Source organism: Chelon labrosus, assembly GCF_963514085.1.
Source record: "Chelon labrosus genome assembly, chromosome: 10".
Taxonomy (NCBI): domain Eukaryota; kingdom Metazoa; phylum Chordata; class Actinopteri; order Mugiliformes; family Mugilidae; genus Chelon; species Chelon labrosus.
This window is the reverse complement of record NC_140360.1, coordinates 22,208,764-22,221,557: the sequence shown is the minus strand read 5'-3', so window position 1 is coordinate 22,221,557 and position 12,794 is coordinate 22,208,764. Positions and strand designations below refer to the sequence as shown.

Sequence of the window (12,794 nt, the reverse complement as noted above, 5' to 3'; positions counted from 1 at the left end):
TTCTTTCTACTGGTGCTGAATCATGGAAAGCTTCAGCAGTGCAAGGACATCTGGTGCTTTCACAAAACTCATCTCAGCTGTTCACGTCTGAAGCGTCACAACAGCTTGCTGATTTTAACCTGCGTGAGAAGTGATTGAAACGCTCTTCGGCATCTTCCTCTCATCTACAAATCTGGTATCAAGAGAGAAAAAAACTCCTTTTAGTCGCTACTTGTCCATTTAGAACAGCTAACGTGACCTTCTGTGGTTAAGTGACATTTAATCCATCATCCATGAGGTTCAGTTAACAGTTTATTATTTGGGAAATGTCTAGTGTCACACTGTGTAATCACATGTGAGGGAGCGGAAACTTGATCTGACGTGAGGATCAAATTCATTGTGAGCCAATGTCATCTGTGGAAGAACAAAGCTTGTTTCTTAGTGACACTGTTCAGCAGTTAGGGTTAAAGAAAGGCGTTTAGTCAGACGCCATCTCACATTTCAACACAAGGGGGCGGTGTTGTATCATCAAGGAAGGAGGCATGAATCAAACACAGACACTATTTATTTCCATCCAGCTTTCATCATTCTGATATATTAGCATCTTTACCTCTACAGCATGTTTACAGTAACAGAAGCCCTGCATTTCATAGTGGTACTGCAAAAGTACATTTTGACAAATTATCACGAAGACTACACCAGCATAGTCCATGCAAAATAAAAACAGACTGCAGCTTCAAGATGACAATAATGATATTATTATGACACTTTTTTTTTTTTTTATCCATAGCAGAGTTCAAGTTTGAGTATGAAATATAATGGAGTACATGCATGCAGGAAAAACAACATTTATATAAAGTACTGATGAAATTCCTTCGATGGAACTGATGGCAGCATATAAATGAATGAAGAAACAAGTGCTTATCTATCAATGTACAAAAGCAATGCTGTATTTAAACACACATTTAGGAGGAAAAGACCAGCAGATCCTCACAGAACACAATCCTACCAAAATAAAAGTTTAAATCTGAGAAACAATGCAGCTATCCTAAACTTCTTTTCTTTGCTTTAATGCATTTTAAATATGACTTTTGTACGTTTCTCTGTGGAATAAAACAAACCAGGTAGTACATTTTGATTTATTTAACAGTATCAGGCTTCTCCTCAAGGATCGCTTGCCATTAAACTAACTCCAGCTGTGACTAATGTATGGAGAGTTGCTCTTCAAGTATTCCTCCTTCCTCCTCTGGATGCTCGGAGGACTACCTGAAGGAGTGTCGGAAGTGCAGACTCCTTCGTTTCAGCTTCTCTGGGTTGTGGGATGCCATGTGGGAAAATTCTCTGAAGATGTCGAGGTACGTGGCGTCTCCTGATGAAGAAAACAAACAAACAAAAAGACAATGAAACTCACAGCTCGCCTTGCTAGAGTCAAAACATCTTTTATATGAAGAGTACAGGCAACGAAGGAAGCACAGCAGAGGAGCCTCATGAATGAAGGCCCCAGAAAGCCTCAGAAGCTTCCCCTCTTTCAACTTCCCAAACACTGAGCTTTTACTTTTTCTGTCGTCATGGTAACCGCTGAATCTGCAGCCACAACAAAAGCAGCTGAACTCTTTTGTGTCCGTGAGAGCTCCCAGAGTCGGCTAATTAAAAAGGGGATGGACATTCCTGGTTTTCCCCGTTTGTGTCTGAGAGTAAGTGACAAAGAGTTCACGTCTAGTCTCAGATGTGCAACTTTCTCACTAACCCCCACTGTTTGGCGTTAATAAGCAGAGCAGAAAGCTGCAACTGTTAGTGGATCAGTTTGTCCATCAAGAATTAATAGTTTCTAAAAAAAATAAAAAATAAAATGCCTTCGCTTCATCATTATCAGTTATTAAATATAGACCTATGAGTAAAAATGGCAAGTTTGTTCATTTAAAATTACATTTACATTGTAATAAAGTGTGGAAAAAGTGTCAGCGTTTGCCAAAGAGGCAGTTTCTGACTCTCGAACCAGATGTTGAATTTGACATTAATACAACAATGACAGAAGTACAGGGAAGAAAAACATGTAAAGCAGCATGCAAGTTAGAAGGGTGAGTTTTAAGATTACATGCAAAGGACAGGAAGAATAACTGTTTAATATATTTAAGGCTCTTATTGTGAAGGCCAAACGATGTTTAGGACAAAAATCCCTCTTATTGTTAATCTGTTGCCAACATAAATATATATATATATTAATGAGTACAGTTTTAAGGTCTTTGCTTTTTTCAAAACCAAAAAACAGGTTTACCGGTCTCTCTGAAGAGGAAATACTTTCTGTATTCTTTTCTTGTTATAAAACTTTCTGCCCTGTCTTCTATGTGATAAGTTCTGTACATAGTTCACGGTTTTATTTCACCACAGGAAAATTTCCTTCGTTTCTTATATGGCCATGTGCCAGTTATTTGTTACATGCATAAAGTTAAACTGTTACTAAACTGCACAGGGAAATGAATATACAGATTTTATATAATTTCATATGTCACATTATCAAATGACGGTAGTAAAAAGGCTGTTAAAGACAGAGAAAGAGGATCAAGAAACGAAGCACACAAACAAAGGGAGAGGTTAGTTTTAGTCACACAGTTTATTTTCAGAATCACTTTGGAGGGAGGGGACAGGTAGCAGTGTTAATATGCACAGGTACTCTGTATTCAGAGACACACGTTCTCTTACAATATTCAAAGAAAATGTACAGATAACGGTAAGAGACAGAAAAAAATACAAGGAGGTTAAAAACAGCATGTTAGAAGCAAGAAGTTAAAGTGTTAGTAGATTTTAGTTTCTATACACAACAGTCACTGTAGACACACTGAACTGTACAACACGTGATCCTTCAATGGCTCAATGCAAATGATTGTTTTTGTCGTTCATCTCTGAACTTTGCTGTGGCTCCCACGGCCCTCACACCACATACTGCACTAGATAAGAGAAGGCTGATTAAGAGAGAGAGAGACGGTGTGTTTTCAAAGTGCTTTGAATCTATCGCTGATGATGAAGGACTGCCATGCTTTTATAAAACATTTAATTGGCGAATACAAGTGGACGACTGCACAAATATTACAGAAAATAGTTTTTTCTTTTTTTGCTGAAGGGATGGTTGTGTGAAATGTCTTTAAAATTCATCTAAAATCAGCCCAAAATGAGCGAATTTTACTAAAGTCTAAATTTTCCACTGATCACCAGCAAACTATCTTGACTGGGGATGTCACTAACACCAAAATTCCGATACCAAAACACTACCAAAGTTTTAAAAAGTGACTTTTTATGTAGAACCGCAGATGCTGTAGGTGCTAGCAGCTGCGAATGAAACAATAGGTTTGTCTTTGAGTAAAGACCTCAAAGACAAACATCTGTATCTAAATCTTTCAGTTATTTACCTTATATTAACCATATACTGTATATATGTATTTATATACAGTGTGTAAACAACAAGATATAAAAAATGTTATCTGAAATGCTAAATATGATTGTCGGCAAACTGCGACAGCTACATCTGTTGTAGCAATGCTCCATTAGCAATGTTCACAAGGACTAGTTTTAGCTTGCTTAAGCTAATGTAGAGACAGCTCACAATGTTAGCAGGCTAATGTTAGCAGCAGCCTTTGAAAAGATCTTCGAGACAGAGTGTTAAAATCCCAGCAAAACCAGAGCTGGTTACAGACAATTATGAGACTACAGTAACTACAGTAGTGAATCATTTGTAAACTTATTGTCTTGGTACGGTGGCTAATAAGCTTACAAAGTAACAGTTACCAAGGCATTAGCAAGTCTGTTATGTTTGCAGTTGCGATTAACACCTTTTATTTTGTTGTTTATTTTAAATTACTATATGTGCAAATCAAAAAGAAAAATTGTCAGATGGGAGACAAAACACTTCAGAAAAAAGAAACAACATGAGCTGTTGTGACTGACTAGCGGCAGTAATAGCATGTTCCTGGATGATTAGCGTGTTAGCAGTTAGCTGTGTAGCAGCAAATAGCCCCGTACTGTCAAGCTTTAGAAGCAAACTCAAGTGCGTTTGTTTTTTCTATTTTTGTATTGACTTTTGGTGCAACTGGGGCTTTATATTTTGTTTTTGTATTTTAATTTTAGTTTTATGGTCAATACACGATTGACTAAACCCTTAAGACCACTAGGATTTGTAAAGGTTCGTAAACAATCACGTCTTTGGAGTAGGGTTTGATAATTCGGGATAAAGACGTAAACCAGGCATATCATTTTTTATGCTTACTCTTAATCTGAAAAAAAGCTAATTCCATTCCTTATGTGCAATGTGGCCAACATACAAAAAGACTGTTCAATAAGCATATTACGTCAACCATCCACTCCATTACTGTAATTTTTGCACAGTCCCTTGCAAATTAAAAACAATTATTCGTCCATGTCTGGCTATGAAAACAAAAAAAATGGTAAGAACACTCGCTGGCTCTCTGACAAACTGCAGGTTTTCTTTGGTTTGAACTAAACCCCAACAGCATCTTTGAAAGGCGAGCAACATCTTTGGGAATTCACCATTATTTTTCTGTCGGCTGAACTGGCCTCAGATAATGCAAGATTGCATATCCAGCATATTCGGACTCACTGCCATTTACTGTGAGCTACAACTAAAAAGACTCATGTTATAGTACAGAACGGACGGATGGATGTAGCCATGTTCACCGTCATCAGTGTCCAGCTAACGGAAGACAGCAAAAGGGCGTTTTGCATTCACTGATTTGTGTCATCAATGTCACTCCATGCACTGTCATCATGATTTGGCAGTATATCATAAGGATATCAACATTATTCAACGATACTACATGTCAAATATTCACATACACTGGGTACAGAAATAAACAAAAGCAACAGGGCTTTGAAGGACCTGGGCAACAGCCACCCATGCATTATAAACAAAGAACAAATCTAATATAGGCCTAGCTGTGATACATCAGAATACCATAAACAAACATTTTAACATACAAATAGTGTATATACAGTAATACATAGCGTGATTTATCAAAAAATGTCTGTCTCCCACTGCAGTTTGTTCTGCAGAATGACTCCTACCAACAAGTGATTATATATTATGAAGCTGTGGAGTATACCAGTGCTATGTGAGTGCACGGCAAAATAAAATCTAACAAAATATATCCAGCTTAAAAAAATACCATCTGCAGTTGTTGGTAAACACAATAGAAAAAATACTGATTATCTGCAGTGAAATAATCACTGCACTATTGCTCTGGGAGTTTTGTCATAAATAAAAAAAATCAAAACAACAAAAACTAAATTCAAATCACTGTTGGTAAGAAAAAGTGCATCGTTTCGCTTTTAATCAAACGATTAAAAGCTTCACTTGATCAATCTCTCAATCAATACAGAGACATGATCCTAAGATCATTTACTCTCAGTCACAGTTATCGCTAGCTTCACAGTTTCTCCTCTGTCATATGACCACACGTACATGGTGGATAGACCCTTGGGTTAAATAAAAAAAAAAAAAGAAAAGACCCACTGCACAGATTTAGCTGATCACAAACAGGGAAGTGAACTGGCTGCAGCATTATCTATTATTATTAGTACTGGGCTACAAACACTCAGCAGAGTTATGAAGTGGGAGAGATTGCTGGTTCCAGCTCTTTTCCATTTCAGTAGGTGGTGCCTATCCCTGCTGCAGTTAGCAATAGGGACATTCCAGAGGGATCATGTCTGTCATCAAGGGCCAAGTGGCAAATGGCTGAAAAATTAGGTTAACAAGTAAACAGCAAAACTGCAGTTCCTTGAGTGGCCACTTGAGACTTTGTCCAAAAGTAAGTCAATCCCCATGGACCTCTATGTTACATCCAAGTCTACAGCTGGAATAAAAAATAGTTGTGGTCTCCAGAGCTCATTTATCCAATAATGACATCTATAGGGGGAAAGTTTAATATAACTCACCTGTATAAATTATTTAAAAGCTAATGTGCGATTTAAACTTCAGCTGCAAGTTGGCAGCGTAGTTGCGGCATCGCCCCAGACCCTACGCAGACCCTTAGAGTTATAGGTAATTACGGGTGTGGCTGCTTGAATGACAGGTGGATGTCGTCACAGGTTGCTAGCTGTCTGCATAAGCTCTTCATGGAAATGCCCTCCTAAACACTGCTTGTTTCTCAACAACAAATGCAAAGAGTGCAAAGTTAGTGGGATCGACATTAAAGACAAAGACTGCTGGATTTTTTCATGCTAATCCAAGCTGTAGAAGTGTTCCAACTCTGAGTCCTGTAAAAGGTCAGTTCGAAATATTCAAGAGCCTTTCAATTCAGGAACCGGTGGTGCCCAGAATATCAGCTCCCACTAAAACAACAACTCAGCCACACGATGGAATGAAACCTAGAAGAGCTGTTCTTTAGCCGGTCTTTGGTTCAGAGCACTCCGTTCCCTCTAAATCTCCAAACAGAGGGAAGCATTGGTTCCAAATACTCTGGTGACTATTTGTGGTCCATTTATTAAAAAGTAAACTTTGCCTGGCAGTGATTTCTCTGCTGTGTTTGGATCAATCAGCACCTCACTAAAATGATCTATGACGACCTTATTTGCTCAAATGTGACATCAGTAAAAGGGGTTAATGCTGAGTTCTGGTTTGATCCTGAGATGGGAGCTGACTGCAGGCAGGTTTCTGGTCTAAGGTAGTGCAGGAGGGAGGAACACTAGTAATACTGTATGTTGACAAGAACATAATCTGGTAGAGAAAAGTCTTTTTTTAGACGACCTAAACTCCTCCTATTAGATCCCAAACGTGTGTTATCATCTGATTTCTGGCACCCCCTGCATTCTAGTTTTACACTGTAGTCAAACCTGACCGGACTCGATTAGCAGTCTGCTATATTGAGACAGATAAACTCCTGAATGCATTTTTTATACTGTTGCTCGGTGGGACTGCTTGTTGGGTATTGACCTGGCTGTCCGAAGGGTCCCTCCGATTCCCGCATCTCCTCATTCATCCTGGCGAGACGGAGCCTGTAGGAAAGGTGGAGAGACGAGTAGAGGACATTAAATATTCATCAAAACAGGAGAAAACCAGACTGTATAGCATGTATAATATACATTAACATACAGTGTAACTATATCTGCATTGGCTTGCTGCACGGCTATACTCAAAGGGTCCTGGCCGTCTTCGTCGCCGTCGTTCTGTGTAGCTCCTCTTTTGAGGAATAAACACACCTGCCTGGAAACACATAGGAAATTGAGTTAAATACCAGCAAACAAACATCCAAGTCTGATACTGTACATATGTGTAGCTACGTCACAAGGAAGTGGACTCATAATATGATATATTTGTATATTAGAGTTCCAGTTAAAAGGAAAAGCAGATGTCTGCTGCAGCAGAGTGTTACGCTATGAGAGTGATAACAGTGACCCAAATTGGTAAAGCTGCAGACAAATAAATGAAAAAATAAATAAATAAATAAAATGAGCTGGAACTTGATATAAAGCTCAGTAAAACCAAGTAAAGTTACAGCTTCCACAATGTTTTTAAATTGTTATTTAAAACATTACTTATATACAAATGTCACTGTAGCTCAACTATTGTTTTTGTTTCGACTTGTACATGAGACACCTATGAGGATTAAAATCAAGTCTCTTAGATTACTCACGTACCTTATTTACATCTGTTCTGTTCTGCATGAGTCCCATTGTACTGGACATGCTGAGCATTACGTCAACAAAGTGTGTTTTACTGAACTGTAAATAGTGTGTGAAGTGGCTTCAAATGCAACAAATGTAACCTGAGGAGTAAACAGCTCCGTTGCCCCTTATGACTCACCCTGTGTGTCCCAGACTGGTTGCATGATACAGTGGACCCCTCCCTCTCGTGTCTCTTTGGTTGACGTCAGCAGCGTTCTGGAGCAGGAACTCGCAGGCGATCAATGACCCCTACAGTAAAGTTAGCAGTTACACTAATTAGCTTGGCAATGATGACTAAATTAAATGGAGTTTAAAATTAAGAAAATGACTAACCCCGATCACAGCCTGTATGAGGGGCGTCTTTCCTTCGTCCTCATCGTTGACCAAATTAACATCGGCCCCGTGAGCTAATGCTTCAGCCATGACCGGCAGGTTGCGAGCTTTAGAGGCTTTGTAGAGCAGTGCTCCAGGGTGAAGGTCTCTCGTGTCCTCTGGGTCTGACGTCTCTGGCTCTGCCTCTAGTTCTGCTTCACCGCTCGAGTCCTCGGACACCTCACATTCTGAGGGCAACACAACCACGGACACTTAGAGTGATCACACGACAGCAACGCAAGATACACAAAACATAAACCGATCCTGCAGCTGATGATAGTTAAACATTCCTCTACTGGACTCACCCTCCTCTGTGACGCTGTTCACCACTGAGCCAAACACCAGGATGTCTGTGCTGCCATCTGTGCTGCCTCCCAACCCACTGTCACTGCTCAGACCTGCCGGACCGGGAGACGCCACAACATGGACACATTAGTCTCTAGTGTCACTTTCAGGCTGATGCCAAGGAGTTGTACATTTTAATCACATGTGATTAATATGGGTGTGTGGTTAAAGGTGTCAAACTAGTGAGTCGCTTACTTCGAGGACCAGATCCTGTGTCAAAGTAGGAAAAGAGAGAGTCCAGCTCATCGGGACAGAACAGAGATTCTCGTCTGAACTTAGCAGCTGCTATGAGACAAACACAGGTCAATGATACCTGTTAGATCACATTATATTGTCCATAATGTCATAATATGAAAACAAAGGAACAACATCAACCTACAGATAAAGATCAGCTGACATACCTGAGGAGAGTGTAGAAGGGGAGGTGCTTCCAGGCTCTTGGCGGTACCTTCTTCGTGTTTTCGGCACCATGGTGGCGCTGTTGTGTCTCCGACACTTCTTCACGCTCCACCGCCGCTCTGACTTCCTCTCTCCATTGATGAGTATCTCTGTGGAGCCTAGTTTCTTGAGGAATTTCTTCTCTACGTACTTTGCCTTAATCCAAGCCTCTTTTTCTTGCCTGCATGAGACAACACCATATGTGACAGATTTGAATGTCTTCATAGTAATGCACAGTATTTACTGTCTATACTGGCTGGCTGCATTTTGTGAATTCTTACCTTGAACTGGACGGTAGTGGTTTCTTCAGACCTTGTTCTTGGTATGAGCCTTCATAGATGTGGTTGATGACACTGTTTCCAAGCTCACACATTAACTATGAAGAAACATTAGGTATAACATCAATAGTGTTCACATTAAGGTTGTGACTTCAACCAATAGTCATGACATTGTGAAAAAAAAAACCTGATTTAATCTCTTGTCAAGAGTGAGCAAAGAAGATCGTGCTCATATCTACTCCTTAACTACGAATGTAATTAAGTAAATAGAAAGTGATGGTTAGCTTAGCATTAACAAGGGAAAACAGTTAGCCAGTCAGCCCGGTTTTGTCCTAAAGAGCAAAAATCCGCTTGCCACTCTTCTAAAGCTCATTAATTAACACATTATATTTTATTTGTTTAACCCATAGGTTGTGGTTTACAAGAGTTAAAAGCGTTTGCATGCCTACTTCTTGATGACCATTAATAATTTAGGTACTTGATTTCAGACATCAGTTTCTTCCAGTTAGCATCACTGACACATAATGATTACTCCTTATTCACAGTGGTTCAACAGGTTGGAGATACTTTGGGAGGTCAAGAGAACTGAGTAAGACTTTACCATTTTTCGCCCCTGGTTAACTGGTCCTAGCAAGAAATGGTTTTGCACATAACCTTCAGTAGAACTACAACTTATTGATCTTTGTAAGATTTTTGTATGGATGCAAGATACCGAAATGTAGGTAGGTGGATTTGGTTGGTTGGTATATCTTCAATCAGAGCACGGCTAGCTGTTTCCCCTTGTTTACGGCCTTTATGTTCAGCTAAGCTAACAAGCTTCTGTATGTGCGTTCTTATTTGACAGAGAGATAAGATGGTAGTACCAGCCTTTCCATCTTATTCTATGTAAAACACATTCAAATGCATTTCTCAAAAATTCCTATAAGGCATCAAAAACATTTCTGTGGCTCATATTTTGAGACTGTACCTTTAATAATTCTGGCTCCCATGAGTCCAGCGTGAGTGAGCGCACCTTCGAACAGTGTACTCCAAGACTCCTGCAAGAAAAACATAGTTTAAGTCCAAAATATGTTGTTGATGTTCTGAAGTCAAACTATTTAAAGTGGAACAATTTAACTTTGTTATGAGGCAGCAGATGGTGAACCAGTCAAATAAATAAAAAGTACTTAATATTCCACTAATATGAAAATAGGAAGTTTAACAAATGAGTCATGTACTATGTTGTTGTGCGGTGACCTGGTTTGAATAGCTGCAAGTGTTATCCCAGCTCCTAATGTCATGCAAATCACTGTATGGTATCCAGGCAACAGTTGCACATTAGAAAGAAACTGCATTGGAACAAGAGGCCATGTCTGATCTCACTGTGAGAAGACGAGCCCGAAGAGAGCACATGAATATTCAACAGGTGGGAACACACACAGGGACGGGGGTTTGTGATTACGTAAGCAGAAATAATCGCAATTTAAAAATGAACACACGACTCCCAAAGGCTTTTTTTCCCACCGGGAACATCAATGACGCAACTGTGTGATGTAACAGAACAAGGTCGTGATGCACTGATGTGGATAATGAGAGGCTGTTTATCGCACGACGATAGTTTCATTCAACATCCTGTTCACCAGGAACTGAATTATACTGGCTTTCCTTCCTCACTGAAAGCTCAATCAAAGCCAGACTGATCCAATAAGCAACGTACTGCACTTTAATCCTTCTGTGGTGTGTGTGGCAGAACGTGCTCGCTGTCTTTAGCAGGTCTTAAGGCACAATAAGAGACAACTGGAATCTCTTCCCATCTTCAGAGCCAGCAGCCTCACAGCACATGGCAGGATTGGAGGAGGCATTCAGATCCTTTACGTACTTAAGACATTATATCCAAACATGCTCTTCATCTGCAGTACAAGATCAATAGACTTAACTTTTAAAAGCCTCCTCAAAACATACTCGCACAAGATGACCTACGTCCAACAACATTTTCTTAAAACATCACTTCTGTAATCCTTTTTTAAATTGTGGAAGGTGATATAATAATAATAAATAAATAATTTTATATAGTCTTAATCATGATCATATCTATTTTGTGCTCAATTGTTTCTATTTCTTGTATGTCATACAGGACCTACATACGTCCACTGAATCAGGTTGAAACTACAGTGTAGGCATAGTTGTTCACTTATTAATTTACCACCAAACAGAGAAGTTCTTGCAGTGTAAAAAAAACTCTACCTGTGGATGCCGGAGCACTCGATGCACAGCAGGATGCCCAAGTTGATTGAGGCCCAGCGAGGATCGGCCTGACCACAGTCGCAGCACTGCTCGTTTCCCGGCAGACACTGGATGCGTTGCAGGATGGTCTCCCCTCGGGCACTGCGCTCCCGTGGCTCACTGGCTGAATCGATGCTGCTGGTGGATGGAGAGGCCGTTCTGTCCAGATGCTTAAAATAAAAACAAGAAACATGCATTAGGATTGCAGGAATTTCCTCCAAGTGTCTGTCCGTTTACAAAGTAAAATTAGCAAATCACAAGTAAATTTGAGTTGTTATTCACCTGTTGTCAGGAGGATTATCTTGGATTTTTGTGGCATGAATTGTTGTTTTAACACTTAATTTGTTGTAGAGATTAAATGTTGTACAGATGATAAAAAAAAAACACAGGAAGCTTTATGACATAAGAATTGTGACTCACCTCTATATAGTAGGTGTCTGGGCTCTCTCTGTAAGCTGAAGCAATGCTAGCTTGAACTGCTTGAATCCACGCTTGTCTTAGCTTCTCAGACTCAGCCTGAAGCATGCAGCTCCTGTATGACGGACAAAGAAGTATTACCAAATCACAAACCTACTGTAGTGTAGTTATCATTTCATAAAGCACAGTTTAGACTTAAGAGTAATAAGAGGGTTCATGTTACAAATGCTAATATGAGCCTGCTAACATCCATACAATGACAATATGTTAATGTTTGGCATGCACGTCTACCCTGTTCACTATCCCAGCGTATTAGCATGCTAATATTTATTTATAAGTACTGAACTATTACAGCCAAATGTATAGGACTAGGCATTATTTATGTAATTCAACATACAATTTACATTTAAATAATATGGCTCCAAAACGGTTGTGATCCTGAAAGCATGGATGCATGTTAGCATGTTATTCATTCATTAATTAGCACTGAACACACAGTAGAGCTACTGCCATTCATTATTCTGTAACCATGTACTTGTATAGCTAAACCACACAGGTGTTATGATCATTTACTAAAGCACAGTAAATCCTGATGAAAGTGCACATTTTTACAATACTAACGTGGACCTGCTAACAAGAATGCTAATATTTGCTAAACTACACTAAGCTATTAGTTGAGCTGAATTAATTCTGTATTTTCACTTAATAGTACTAAACAGCCATGGTTTACGTTTTGCTTAAGAAAAAGACACTAAGACTCATTACATCTATGTTACCCATTTGAAAAGATTAAAGCAAAATATAACTAATGATATTGTACACTTAGCAATGCTGACGGGAGCATGCTAACATATGTACCATAGACTGTGTAAACTGACAGTACTGATGTATGCTTACGCTGGCCACTATTAATACTGAACTATTAATACCAAACTATTAATACAGACGATTAAACAGTTGTTTTTTTTACAAACGAGGTGTTACAACTATTTCTCAATAATTAAAAAGTTTAAAAGATTATGACTCAATTGT

General features: G+C 39.3%; 1 protein-coding gene across 3 annotated transcripts in view; it reads right to left on the bottom strand.

Moving 5' to 3' along the window:
- Positions 1-244: 244 nt before the first annotated feature.
- LOC311493747 (arf-GAP with coiled-coil, ANK repeat and PH domain-containing protein 3-like) overlaps positions 245-12,794 on the bottom strand; it is a 66,311-nt gene continuing 53,761 nt past the window's right edge. The window contains exons 14-25 of one of the 3 annotated variants that reach the window (XM_084552524.1): positions 11,766-11,877; positions 11,307-11,515; positions 10,051-10,120; positions 9,087-9,181; positions 8,769-8,986; positions 8,563-8,652; positions 8,328-8,429; positions 7,984-8,210; positions 7,790-7,899; positions 7,079-7,189; positions 6,920-6,981; positions 245-1,348 (exon numbers count right to left, since the gene is read on the bottom strand). In XM_084552524.1, the coding sequence (XP_084408650.1) occupies positions 1,242-1,348; positions 6,920-6,981; positions 7,079-7,189; positions 7,790-7,899; positions 7,984-8,210; positions 8,328-8,429; positions 8,563-8,652; positions 8,769-8,986; positions 9,087-9,181; positions 10,051-10,120; positions 11,307-11,515; positions 11,766-11,877 (1,513 nt within the window). In that variant the 3' untranslated portion in view covers positions 245-1,241. The remainder of the gene's footprint in view (positions 1,349-6,919; positions 6,982-7,078; positions 7,190-7,789; positions 7,900-7,983; positions 8,211-8,327; positions 8,430-8,562; positions 8,653-8,768; positions 8,987-9,086; positions 9,182-10,050; positions 10,121-11,306; positions 11,516-11,765; positions 11,878-12,794) is intronic. The other 2 variants (XM_084552526.1, XM_084552525.1) reach the window with 2 other exon arrangements.